Source organism: Triticum aestivum, chromosome 7A, assembly GCF_018294505.1.
Source record: "Triticum aestivum cultivar Chinese Spring chromosome 7A, IWGSC CS RefSeq v2.1, whole genome shotgun sequence".
In the NCBI taxonomy this organism is placed as follows: Eukaryota; Viridiplantae; Streptophyta; class Magnoliopsida; order Poales; family Poaceae; genus Triticum; species Triticum aestivum.
The window spans coordinates 227,286,821-227,300,905 of NC_057812.1; the positions used below are offsets into that span (position 1 = coordinate 227,286,821).

Sequence of the window (14,085 nt, forward strand, 5' to 3'; positions counted from 1 at the left end):
CATCATCACTCTCCTCTAAGACCAAAGATAAGGTATCATGTGCGGTCTCGTAGCTTGACTCGGAGTATGAGTCCAATATGGGCGTCATCTTCATGTTGTTGAAGAGGTTCATGCTCGTCGCCGTGGTCGAAGGGGATGGCCCTAGCTCGACCGTCTTGTCGTCATCTTGTTGTTCGAGGCCCATATGATGTGGCACCTCGTAGCTCGTCTCCATGACCGAAGGGAAATTCCCATGCTTGGCCATCTTCCTTGAGGGGCTTCCGAAGATGGAAGTGTCGCCCTCACTCATAGGTGGTCACCTTGTACTTGATGATGTCGATGTAGGCGAACTCATCGGAAGTAGGCGAAGATGTCGTACGTCCAAAGGCGTAGATGCCTTGATAGCACTTGGCGAAGATGCCGAAGTGGTTGTTGTAGTCGTAGCGCCGTCTTGGTGGTGCTCGTCTTACGGTCTTCTCTTATGCTCATGAAGGTTGGCCTTGGCGTGATGTAGGGCTTGTTGGGACTTGTGCCTTTGCGCTTGGCGAGCATCATCATGATGATGGTGTCATTGTCGTGCTTGAGCTCGTAGTAGATGTCGTTCGTCGTCGTCGTGCACATGTTGCTTGGAGGTGACTTGCCCTTCATGACGAGGTGGACCACGAACGTGATGGTGGTCGCCATGGAGATGTGGACGTGGATGACTTGCGCTTGCATCATTTTTGCGCTCCGAAGACTTGTGACTTGAACATTGTCGCCTTGAGGATGATGAAGGGGAAGAACGGTTGATCAACAAGGTCCGAGTCTCCTCCATCCTTGCATCTTGCTCCTCCTTTTGTGCGGAAAGCTTGTTGTTGATGTAGTCCCTTTTCCTTGCTTCGGTGTGACGAATGTCAATGGAGTGGTTCTCGATGCGCTCTCGCAATCTTTATTATGCGCCTTGCATTTGTCATTGTAGATCGAAGATTGACGCTTTGGTGATGTAGTTGTTCGCGCCGTCGTTGTTGTGGAAGACCGGAGATGAAATGCCTTGCCTATCCATCACTCCAAGAGAAAAATGTGAGTGGAAGAAAGATAAGAACGAATACCAAATGTACCTTGACCGAAGTTGAAAGTGGATCAATGATCACTCCAATGTGGACAAGGAAATAGCACAATTGGTATCAATTCTTGTCGGTTTCTCACACCTACACAAGTAAGGCTTATGGTGGAGCTCGGTGAGGATAGTGGCACAAAAAAACTGATGCAAAATGTTATCAAGAGTCAATAATGTTGAAAGATATTCACAAATTCGCAAGTGAAACAAGTAGACCAATAGCAATATGTGGCACACGGAAACGCACACACGGATAGATAAATGGGGTCGTGCAACCAAGGATGAGCACAAAATGTGGAATCCATGGAAAACGCTCGTGTTGCACAACTCAAGAGAGACGCTAGCACGATTTCTCAAAAGGCGGATACGACACTTGTGCACAACCTATAATATGCAAAATGTATGAACTTTATATCCCAAGTATGCTATGTGTATGATGTTCCGGTGGTATGATCCAAGATGATCTTATATTCAATGTGGTATGATGATATGGCACTTGCTTACAAGCTCTTTGTTCACTCTTTTTCTTTGCTTAAAAGCTTATTTTTTTTTGAGTGGCCACTTTTGCACGATGCACAAACCAAGATAGCAATTGTATATATACGGGAACAAACTTGAGGCACAAGAGATGATATGATGATACCAATATGATATAGTATGTATGCAATGTATGGTGTAGGTCACCAATGTGCACAAGTAACGTTGCCAGCAATACTCAAATGGCTAGTCTCGATAGGCAAGTGACGCAAAATGGGCTAGGGGTTATCAATGCAATGGCAAGGGAATATACAATGGAAGGATACCACAATACCAAGTTGATATGGAGGTTACCGTCCTTGGCGATGATGAGTGGCGGTGATGTTGATGGAGATACCAAGATGATGGAGACTCGTCCCTAAGTAGCCGAAACACCTTAGGAAACGGAAAAACCGCAAACTCAAAATCTCAAATGTCAAAAGGTGGTAGCGGGAAAGCGGTGGTGATTTTGTGGAAGCTCAATGGAATTGCAGAATGGCAATGATGGGTTGTGGAGTACGCAATGCGGAAATGGAGGGTAAGGTGGTGGACTATACACGGTGTCGGAGTTGTAAGCACGGTCCCTAAGTAGCCGAAACACCTTAGGAGACACAACTCTCAACACAAACAAAATTGGGTTAAGTCGGTGTGGAAGAAGTGTATGGTTGGTAAGCCTATGCGGAAGTGGTGGTGGTGGTTGATGAAGAAGAAACCGTCCCTAAGTAGCCTATACACCTTAGGAGACTCAAATCACTCCTAAGCAACCATTAATGTGATGGCGAACAAAATTGGTTAGGTTGCGGTAGTCGGTGGTGGTGTAGCGGATGATGCGGTGGAAGCCCTAGGCAAAGATGCCAAAGTTTCAAACTTTTGATGGTGTCAAAAGATTTTGGTGGTATTTTTGTGGGAAGGGGGATGTCAAGAGCTTTCCAACGAGCTAAAGAACGCGAAAATCGGACTCTGGATGACTTAGCTATGGCCGAAACAAAAATCAGCTGAAATCTGAAATTACAGGTTATGGACGTCCGGACAAGGTCGGATGTCCGGGGGCCGGATGTCCGCGCGGGCTCGGAAATCCGTAAATTCGGCTGGGGTTAGGGGTTCCAGTCGTCCGGAAAAGGTCGAACGTCCGGTCGTTCCAGGGGCTCCAAACATCCGTAAAGTGTCGGTCGTCCGGGGGGTCGGGGTCAACGCGAAATTTTAGATCCGGGACGCGATTTTGGGCGGAATTTGGGGATTTTGGTATCAAAAATGAGGAGATTTCATGGATGAAAGATGGGGAAACTTGGGAAGATGCTAGATCCACTTGAAACCAAGCAAATCTACGGATCAAATCCAACAAAACTTCATCAAACCAACAAATCACAAGATGATCAAAATTGGGGAAGAACACAAGAAAATCAAGCTAGAAAACAAAGAGGGGAGGCTCTGAAATCATGATCAACGTGTCTCATGATACCAAGATGATGTAGGGTAGAACCCTAATCGTCCGATCTTTCATGAAAGGAGCGGATCTCGCGATGAACACGAAGAACACGAGGAGGGAAACAAAGGGAAAATCACAAGGGGGACACAAGAGAACACTCAAACCAACAAGAATAAGTCACACATGTGCTAGATCCTTGAGTACATAAGAAAAGATACACGATCCACGGACAACTAGGACGACAAGAGGTAACGGTCTTCTCCGTGGGGAGGTCTTGATGGGGCCACCCAAGAGGGGGGGTCTTGATGATCTTCTCCGCAAGGAGGTCTTGAATCCAAAGGGATCTTCTCCAAAGAGGCCGCGGTCTCTCACGAGGAGTAGATCCGATGTGGATGAGCAATGCTCTATCTCTCAAATGAGCTAAACCAATGCTAACCCTATCTAGGAGGAGGAGGTCTATTTATAGTCTTAGTGCAAATGGGGGGAAGTGAAGGGGTACATGGGCCTCGGGCCAGAACACTATGCACAGACAAGCGTCGGACGTCCGGTGGCTCACGAGGGTCCGGTCGTCCGGTACTTGTCGGACGCCCGGCGTTTTGGCTCGGATGAGGTGGCGCCGGATTTCTGGGGGCGGTCGGACGTACGGACGCTGGAGTGTGTCGGACGTCCGGGACTTGTCGGATGTCTGCTCATTTTGGCTCAGGTGCGGGATCACCGGTCGTCCGGTCCGGGCCGGTCGTCCGGCCCAGGCTAGTCGTTTGGTGGGACTTCAGGCGTCGGACGTCCGGTCCCGACCGGTCATTCGGTGGCTGGAGCTTGTTTTGTGGCCCTTCTTCTTGTTCCTCGCGCTTGGTGTCCTCGCCTTCTTGTCCATGGGCTTCCTCTTGCTTCCTGGTCATGCATAGCACACATGTTTGAGGTAATAGCCATGTCTCACGTATGGAAGGTGATGGTTCGAAGAGGAGCGAGTTTACCTTGTGTCGAATGGTGTCTAGTTGAGGTCTTGTCTCATGTTCTCTTGGGTCTTGGAGAGTAGTCGGAGTGTACATGGGGATGAACGTGGGATGCTCCGCATCACTAAGAATGTCATGCAGCTGCGTCTTCGGCCCGCCCAGGACGAAAAGCCCATTTTCTGTCATGATTTTTTGTCATAGAAGTTGGAGCCCACCACATCTATGATGATACCAGGTTTTGTCACAATTATCGTCATAGAAGTGTCATAAGTATGACTGGAAAAAAATTCATTCGGCCCAAAATGTCACGGATGTGTCTTTTTTTGCAATGATTGCTACTACTTTCTTCATGACTTATACATGTTCCTCTCACTATGAGATTATGCAACTCCCGAATACCGAATAACACCTTGTGTGCTATCAAACGTCACAACATAACTGGGTGATTATAAAGATGCTCTACAAGTGTCTCCAATGGTGTTTGTTGAGTTGGCATAGATCGAGATTAGGATTTGTCACTCCGTCTATCGGAGAGGTATCTCTGGGCCCTCTCGGTAATGTACATCACTATTGGCCTTGCAAGCAATGTGACCAATGAGTTAGTTGCAGGATGATGCATTACGGAATGAGTAAAGAGACTTGCCTGTAACGAGATTGAACTAGGCATGATGATACCGACGATCGAATCTTGGGAAAGTAACATACCGATGACAAAGGGAACAGCGTATGTTGTTATGCGGTTTGACCGATAAAGATCTTTGTAGAATATGTAGGAGCCAATATGAGCATCTAGGTTCCGCTATTGATTATTGACCGGAGACGTGTCTCGGTCATGTCTACATAGTTCTCGAACCCGTAGGGTCCGCACGCTTAACGTTCGGTGACGATCGGTATTATGAGTTTATGTGTTTTGATGTATTGAAGGTAGTTTGGAGTCCCGGATGTGATCACGTACATGACGAGGAGTCTCGAAATGGTCGAGACATAAAGATTGATATATTGGACGGCTATATTCGGACACCGAAATTGTTCAGGGTGATTTCAGAGAAAACCGGAGTACCGGAGGGTTACGGGAACCCCCCCCCCCGGGAGAACTAGTGGGCTACATGGGCCTTAGTGGAGAGAGAGGGCTGGCTAGGGCAGGCCATGCGCCCCCTCCCCCTCTGGTCCGAATTGGACTAGGGAAGGGGGGGCGCCCCCCTTTCCTTCTCCCTCTCCTCCTTCCTTTCCCCCTCCTAGTAGGAGTAGGAAAGGGGAGTCCTACTCCTACTAGGAGGAGGACTCCTCCTCTCCTGGCGCGCCCTAAGGGCCGGTCGGCCTCCCCCTTGCTCCTTTATATACAGGGGCAGGGGCACCCTAGAACACACAAGTTGATGGTTTCCAGCCATGTGCAGTGCCCCCCTCCACCACAATCCACCTCGGTCATATCGTAGCGGTTCTTAGGCGAAGCTCTGTTCCGGTAGCATCATCATCACCGTCATCACACCGTCGTGCTGACGAAGCTCTCCCTCGACACTCTGCTGGATTGTGAGTTCGTGGGACGTCACCGAGCCAAACGTGCGCAGATCACGGAGGTGCCATACTTTCGGTACTTGGATCGGTCGATCGTGAATACGTACAACTACATCAACCGTGTTGTCATAACGCTTCCGCTTACGTTCTACGAGGGTATGTGGACAACACTCTTCCTCTCTCATTGCTATGCATCACCATGATCTTGCGTGTGCATAGCAATTTTTTTGAAATTACTACGTTCCCCAATAGGATCGTGTCCTCATGAGCGTCGAATGGGAGCACAAATTTCCCCTGGTAACAGTCCAAGCTTTATCGCGCGCAATCTCCGACCACACCCCTCTGCTAGTTGACTCTAGTGAGGCAACGCGTGTGGGGAATAAAAACACCCTTTTCTTTCGAATTGGCGTGGTTTGAAAGAGAAGGTTTTTTGGATATGATACGAGGGAATGGGCTAAAGATGCTGGAGGGAGACCGTCGGTTGAAAGATGGCAGAATAAGATAAGGGATTTAAGAAGTTTCTTATGTGGGTGGGCTAAGCATCTGAGTGGGATTTATAAGGTTGAAAAGGAAAGGCTCCTTACAATTATTCAGTCCCTCGAATTAAAAGTTGAGTCCACAATTCTTGAGACCAGGGAGCTGGAAACTAAAATGGACGCGGAAATGAGATTGAAAGAACTCATGTGAGAGGAGGAATTGAAGTGGGCATTGTGAGCTAAGGTTCGCAAAATTTTCCAAGGGGACGATAACACGCAATTCTTTCACATGATCGCCAATGGCAAGCACCGAAAGAAAAGAATTTTTCAGCTTGAACAAGATGAGGGGACGATTTTAGGACACGAAAACCTAAAATTATATATTATCAATTACTACAAGCAGCTGTTTGGGCCTCCGGAGGATAATTTCGCATCCTTGGATGAGTCGAGGGTTGAGGATGTTCCTCAACTTGCTGCGGATGAGAATGATACCTTGACCACCCCATTTTCGAAGAATGGGGTGTTTGATGCTATTTCACAAATGAAGAATAATAAAGCTCCAGGGTCGGATGGTTTTCCGGCGGAGTTTTATAAAAAGTGCTGGCATGTTATTAAAGGGGATTTGATACCGATGTTTCGTGATTTATTCTCTAGGCAGCTTTAGTTGTTTTATTTGAATTTTGGAACGATAACTTTGCTTCCTAAGAAAACAGAGGCCGTGAGAATTGAGCAGTTCAGGCCGATCTGTCTTCTTAATGTAAGTTTCAAAATTTTCACCAAGGCTGGGACTAATAGACTTACGCAGATTGCGCACTCTATGGTACAGCCGTCACAAACTGCTTTCAAGCTAGACAGAAACGTCCTAGAAGGGGTTGTGGTCCTTCATGAAACACTCCATGAAATTCACATGAAAAAACTAGACGGGGTTGTTGTCAAAGTGGATTTCAAAAAGTGTACGATAAAGTCAAATGGCCATTCCTTCAACAGGCCTTGTGTATGAAAGGTTTCGATCAGGCCTGGAGACACCAGGTATAATCTTTTACGCAAAAAGGGAGTGTTGAAATTAAAGTGAATGATGACATAGGTCACTATTTCCAAACACATAAGGGCCTGAGACAAGGAGATCCGATGTCCCCTATTCTGTTCAACATAGTGGTCGACATGTTGACGATTCTAATAGGAAGGGCTAAGGATGCTGGCTAGGTAGGTGGCCTGGTTCCTCATCTAGTTGATGGAGGTGTGTCTATCCTACAGTACGCCGATGATACTATCATTTTCATGGAGCATGACTTGGCGAAAGCACGAAACATGAAGTCGGTACTATGCTTATTCGAACAATTGACCGGGTTAAATATTAACTTCCATAAAAGCAAATTGTTCTGTTTTGGAAGATCCAAGGAGGAACAAGATGCCTATAAACAATAGTTCGAGTGTGAATTGGGGGCTTTACCTATCACGTATTTGGGTATACCAATTCACCATCGTAAGCTGACAAACAGAGAATGGAAGTGCATTGAGGATAGATTTGAGAAGAAACTGAGCTGCTGGAAGGGCAAGCTAATGTCATACGGAGGCCGATTAATTCTCATTAATTCGGTTCTCACGAGTATTCCTATGTTTCCCTTGTCCTTTTTCGAGGTACCAGTTGGAGTTCGGAAAAGGCTTGACTTCTATCAATCACGGTTCTTCTGACAGAGTGATGAACTAAAGTGAAAATACAGACTTACTAAATGGGATATTATTTGTAGGCCGAAAGACCAAGGGGGTCTAGGTATTGAAAATCTTGAGGTGAAGAACAAATCTCTTCTTAGCAAGTGGCTATATAAGCTATCTGTTGAGACAGAGGCCATATGGACGCAGATTCTGTGTAATAATTACCTGTACTCCAAAACTTTGTCTCAGGTGACAGTGAGGCCGACGGACTCGCCTTTTTGGAAAGGACCGATGAGAGTTAAATCAGTCTTTTTCCATAGGATGAAGTTTATTGTTGGAAATGGTACCACTATGAGATTTTGGGAGGATACATGGCTAGGGGGAACACCCCTCGCGCTTCAATATCCTTCACTGTATATCATTGTTCAACGAAGAGATGCTTACGGTGCAACAGTATTTCAGTCCACCCCTCTCAATATTCACTTCAGGAGGACGCTAGCCGAAAACCGCTGGGAAGCTTGGCTCCATCTCGTGAGACGACTGATGGATGTTCAGCTTTCTCAACGACCCGATTAGTTGTGCCGGAAGATAATTAGGAATGGAGAGTTTACGGTTAAATCCATGTATCTGGATATTATCAATTCTAGCTCTATCCCTAGTTCGAAACATGTTTGGAAAGTCAAAGTACCTTTGGAAGTTAAAATGTTTATGTGGTTTATACATAAACAAGTCATTTTAACTAAGGACAACTTGGCAAAACGCAACTTGACAGGATCTACGAGATGTAGTTTTTGTGATCGGGATGAATCCATCAAACACCTCTTTCTTGACTGCCCTTTGGCAAAGATCTTATGGCGGACAGTTCACGTAGCCTTTAATATTACTCCTCCGAATACTATCAGCATGTTGTTTGGGACGTGGCTTGATGGGATAGATTCTGAAACAGCGAGACACATTCATGTAGGAGTATGTGCCTTATTATGGGTAGTCTGGAACTGCAGAAATGATTTGGTCTTTAACAGAACAACAACATTCATTTTTTGCATGTTATCTTCCGAGCTACTGCGTTGATCCGTATGTGGTCGCTACTCACTCCGATGGAGTCCAGGGAGCGTTTGGTTACTGGATCTATCCGATGAGAGATGGTAGCATGGGCTATTTTCAATCGGTTTGGATGGCGGTCATGGAATATGATAGTCAATTAGTTTCCCTATCTTTCTTATGTCAGTCGGTTGTTGCTTTACTTTTACTTTTCCTGCTCTGTGTGAGCATTTATCGTTCTTTTGTTTGAGACATGACGACTTATGTTGAACCTATTTGCTTACTAATAAGTATGGCCGTATGCATCGTTCTGATGCAGAGGCCGAGGATCCTCCTTTACAAAAAAAATTAAATGATTTCAAGAAGGTTCTTATTAAACATTGTAATAGATGATCAAACATAGTAGCTCACTTTTTAGCTCAATAGGGGTACGCTGACCCACCATGTGTGTGGTTAGAACTCACCCCCTGATTTTATCGTTGAACTTTTAGCAAACGATGTAGGTGTCAACTAAGTTAATAAATCTAGCAATGAAAGCCTTTTCATCATAAAAACAAAAAAACAAGGACGCTGATAACGCCCACACATGTGGGCGTTAAGGGGTCTGGCCACATGTTTTGTATGGTGTCTAAGAGAACCACCTCGCATGCTTACGTGTGGGAAAAACAAGTAATGTTCACATGCCTCTTTTTTTGCCTTGTGGTCCCTCCCACACGCCTTGGGCAAAATAGATAAAGCCCACACGCTCGTACGTCAGGCTTCCTACCTCATGGTCACGCACGCTTCTGTGATAGTCATCACGCGTCCCCGCAGTTGCCATGGTTCGGACCCTCTTTCATATTCGTTTAACTGCAGTTGCCATGTTGCTGAACTACAGTTGCCATGGTTGCTCAACTGCAGTTGTCATCTCAGGTCAAGTGTCAGATGCCATTTTTTGATAACTGCAGCTGTTGTCATTTGTGGTCTGGTCTACTACAATTGTCATGATTTGAAAACTTTAGAAGTTGCCACATACTAACACTAGGCAGTTGCCATGTAGCACTACAAAAGACATGGCAAAATAACATGTTCGGGTAAAGAGAGAGTTGCCATCTGCTTACAAGCATAATAGGGCAGTTGCCATGTACCCTGCAAAACACATGTCAACTGATAGCTTGGGTGTGGGAGAGGAGACGGGCGTGTGGGCGAACTGATAAACGCCAACATACCAGCCCCTCTGCGTGCGTTGCAAACTGACGTGTGGGCGAACTGTTAAACGCCCACACACCAGCACCTCCATGTGTGAAAACGGACATGTGGGTGACCGAATAAATGCCCACACATCAGACCAATCCTACGTGACATAAAAAACTAAGAAAACATATCAAGATTCATGCAGACTTAAACCGACGTTGATCCATACGTGTGGGCGAGATACAAACCTCCACACGTGTGGACATTAGTATTTCCGAAAAACAATTGAAGCATTCCCGTCGACTTAAACCACAATGTGTATGATTATACTTGACCAAGAAAGATAAAACAATTTGTCCTTGCGATTTCCTTGATTACACGAGAAGGAATCATTGAATGATACTGTCCATGCGTGCACGTACAGAGCCTGGAATTATGCAGAGGGGATAGGTAAATCGAAGGTCCAAATTTAAAAATCGCACGCCAACTGAAAATCCTGCAGGAACCGTGATGGATCACATGGGGTTCAGTAACCAACAGCTCGAAACAGCTCGAGCTAACTAAAAGAAAGAAAATCATGTACGATCGAACCAAATGTATATCATCACAAATACTAAGCTCTAACCAACGACACTCGTGAGAAATGCCACGAGAATCGAACTGTTGCTATTACTGGATTTAATTTCCTCTAGGAATCGGACTATACATCATCAAAGTCTATGGTTCCAGTGAACGACCACCAGAGAAATTCTACTCGCAGTTTATTCAGTGATCACACAAGATGGAGTAGTGGCAAGTCACAGTTTAAATCAGAACCCCCTCGTGAATTCATCATGGCAGTGAAATACAGCAAGAAAGGCCTTGGACCCCCAACTGAACCGTGCACCTCTCAAAACTGCTTCCGCATCTGCACCAGCGCTACACCGAATTTATTTACACCGATCACGCCCGTGTTGTCGACGTCTGCACTGCCTGCACTGCACAGTGCACCCCCGTTCGCTCGTTACGAAACAGCAATCTACCGAGGAGCGAATGGACTACCACATGGCCGGCCACGTAAGCTATACAAGTCAGAACACCGACGAGAAGTCCGACGACGAAGACGACGACGACGAGCCCGACTCCGGAGGCGGCGGCGGCGGCGGTTGGTGGAGCTTCTTGAAGTAATCCCTCACGTCGAAGCCCTGGCCGTCGGCCGCGCTGTCCTCCGCGGGCGGCGGGATGTAGGGCGGGCGGGTCACCTCCGCGAGCAGGTCCCACGCCATCCCGGCGAAGAACGGGTGCGCCCGGATCTCGTCGGCGCCGCCGGCGTACCCGAGCCGCCTCGCGGGATCCCGCTGCAGCAGCCGCGAGATGAGGTCGGTCAGCTCCGGCATCCGGCGCTGGGTGTCGCCCGGGAACTCGACCTCCCTGTGCAGCACGTTCCGGAACGTCTCCTTGCGGTTCTTGCCCTTGAACGGCGTGCGGCCGAACGCCATCTCGTAGACGAGCACGCCCACCGCCCACCAGTCCACGGCGAACCCGTGGCCGTCGCCGCTTACCACCTCCGGCGCCACGTACTCCTCCGTGCCGACGAACGAGTACGACCTGCCCCACGCCGCGCCGGAGCATGCGGCCTTCCGGCTCACCGGGGACACGCGCGCCGACTTGGTCTTCTTGGCCAGCTCGGGAGCGCTGCCGTTGCTTCGCGTCAAGAAACGAACCAGGTTCTGAAACTGCTGCAGCTTCGGCGTCGACGCGGCCGCGGACACGGGCTCGCGCTTGGCGTGGTGGCCAGCAGCGGAGGCGCGCGCCCGGCGGTGGCCGTGACGGAAGACGGGCTTCACCTGAGGAGGAGGTGACGTTGACGGGGAAGAGGTAGAGGCCGGGAGGAGGCGCGAGAGGTCGAAGTCGGTGAGGGTAACATGGCCGTCGGCTTGGAGGAGCACGTTCTCGGGCTTGAGGTCGCGGTACACGATGCCGGAGGCGTGGAGGTCGGCGAGCGCGGACACGGTCTCGGCGATGTAGAAGCGTATGGCGGCCGGGGAGAAGACACGGTCAGCTAGGGAGTAGCGGAGCTCGTTCAGGTCACCGCCGGGGCAGTAGGGGACGGCCCAGGCGAGGAGGTCGGGCGTCTCAGCGGTGCCGAGGAGTGACGGGAGGTGCGGGTGCGCAAGGCGTGAGAGCAGGGTCACCTCCCACCGCGCGCGGCGGTCGGCGTCGGGCTTGGTCGGCCCGGCGGAGCGCTTGTCGAAGACCTTGAGGGCGTAGCGGCCGCAGCCGGGCCGCGCCGGGTCGGCCTCGACAAGGAAGACGGTGCCCATGGCGCCTCGGCCGAGAACGCGCAGAGCGCGTGCACGGTCGAGGTCGACCTCCATGGGCATGAGCCGGCACGGGCGGGGGCGCGCGCGTGTTTGTACGCCGGGGAGTGAGGGAGGAGTTTGGGCGCTCCAAGAATAGGGGGACGCGCGTGGAATGGTGAGAGAGGCGAGGAGGGTTCGGAGGCGAGATATAAGAGGAGCGCTGCGTAGCGGCAAGAGAGAGATGGGAGGGAAAAGGGTCTCACTGCCCTGCTTAAATCGTCGCTCTCTTCTAGTATTTATTTCTTTAAAAAGTGTTATTAATTGTTCTATTTCTTAAGACGGTAAGGACGCAGATGCTCATACATACGTATATACGCTCACCCCTATAACGCACGCGTGCACACATTATCCCTATGAACACTTCGAGAGACTAAGCCGACACATTATTTTGAGATTGATGAAGTCGTCACAAACGCCTTCATATTCGATGCAAACGTCCCCTCGCACTGAACGCACATCGCCGAAAAGCCTGAAATAAATTCAAGAAAATGATATCACTAAGTATAGGATTTGAATCCTGATGGGACTTGAATCTTGATGGGTTGATTTCACCATCTGAATTACACTCAATTCACTAGTTCTTTTATTTTCATATTTAGGCCGGGTTTGCTTGTAGCGTCTTCTGTTCGAAAAGGCCATAGGTCATATATACATTACGCCTTCACAGAAATTGAAAATACATTCAAATACTTGAGAGTGCCAAAGTCTTCTCCCTCCAATATCCACTCTGACACGCCATGAGCAAAGCTCGTTGTCGCATCTGGTCCTCCGGCTGAGTGAAGCAAATCCAGAAGCTCATAAAAGGAGTGACTAGAAAGTCATCGATGTACACAAGAAGATAGTGGCGGCCACCATCTGCGTAGCAAATCATCACCCCGGAGAGAGAAAGTGGTAGAGGGGGCCTGGAGATCGCCACGAACCCGACACGCTCATTGACGAGGCTGAGTGAGGGCAATCGTTATCGGTTGGAACTAGAACCGGAAATCCAAGACGTACAACTACATTGTGCGCTTCGTATGATGACGCGCCCGAGATGAACATGCAAAAGAAAATGCCAGCCTAAAAGAATGAGATATGAGAACACACCGTCTTTCACATGCCTCACGACATAAGAAGAAGCATCGCCAGAACAAGGCGAGGCGAGAAGACTTTATTCCATGTTGACAGCGACGCCAACGTCTCGCCACCGTCAAATGAAGATCATCTTAATGCCCACGAGAGGGAAACTACGACTCCCATCGTGTAGCACCACTACCTTAAGTACAACTTTGAATGAAGGAATCTTTTACATCAAGTTTTTTTGTGTGGGTATGTCAAGTTTGTTTTACCGAATTGAGAAGCCCAAAATTTCAATTCAATGATAGGAAACTGCTGGAATTTAGTTTACTTTGGGCAGCCCAATAACTATTTCAAAAATTCCTAATAAATTCTAAAGGCCCATTTAGCTCATTTATGCAAGGCAAGGGGTACTACTAAAGTTTAGTCCCACATTGCTAATTTAGCAGGAGTTGGACCTCCTTATAAGGAAGGTTCTTTCCCCACTTGTACGAGCATGAGAACAAGAGGGATATCCACGCGCGCTCCTCCTCCGCCGCCCGCCCGCCTCGCCACGTGACGCCTCGCCTCGCCTCGCCTCGCGACGCGGAAATGAGCCGAGCCGATATCTAAATTTTTGCCACGCACGACGGGTATACGAAAGGTCACGTGGGAGTTGAAATGTTTTCTGTAGTGGACACTAAATTCGAACAGCGCGCCTCTTCGGCCGCTGCCTGTTCGCTTCGTCTCACCTCCTGCCGCAGTCTCTTCGCGTCCTTCTCCTGTGCCTATATAAGAGAGGTCGCTTCTCTCCAGAGAGACACAACAGAAACTCCTCTTCCTCTCGCCAAAAAGTTCCGACCACTGCGCTACTGCTACGTTC

General features: G+C 48.5%; 1 protein-coding gene across 1 annotated transcript; it reads right to left on the reverse strand.

Annotated features, from left to right (window-relative positions):
• Positions 1-10,476: 10,476 nt before the first annotated feature.
• On the reverse strand, positions 10,477-12,326 carry LOC123150012 (serine/threonine-protein kinase UCNL-like). Its single transcript, XM_044569812.1, has one exon. It carries the CDS (start codon positions 12,186-12,188, stop codon positions 10,896-10,898), a length of 1,293 nt encoding a protein of 430 aa, XP_044425747.1. The 5' UTR covers positions 12,189-12,326; the 3' UTR covers positions 10,477-10,895.
• Positions 12,327-14,085: the final 1,759 nt, after the last annotated feature.

Excerpts from the sequence above, each read along its gene's own strand:
- LOC123150012 (XM_044569812.1), bottom strand. The coding sequence starts at position 12,188 with ATGCCCATGGAGGTCGACCTCGACCGTGCACGCGCTCTGCGCGTTCTC.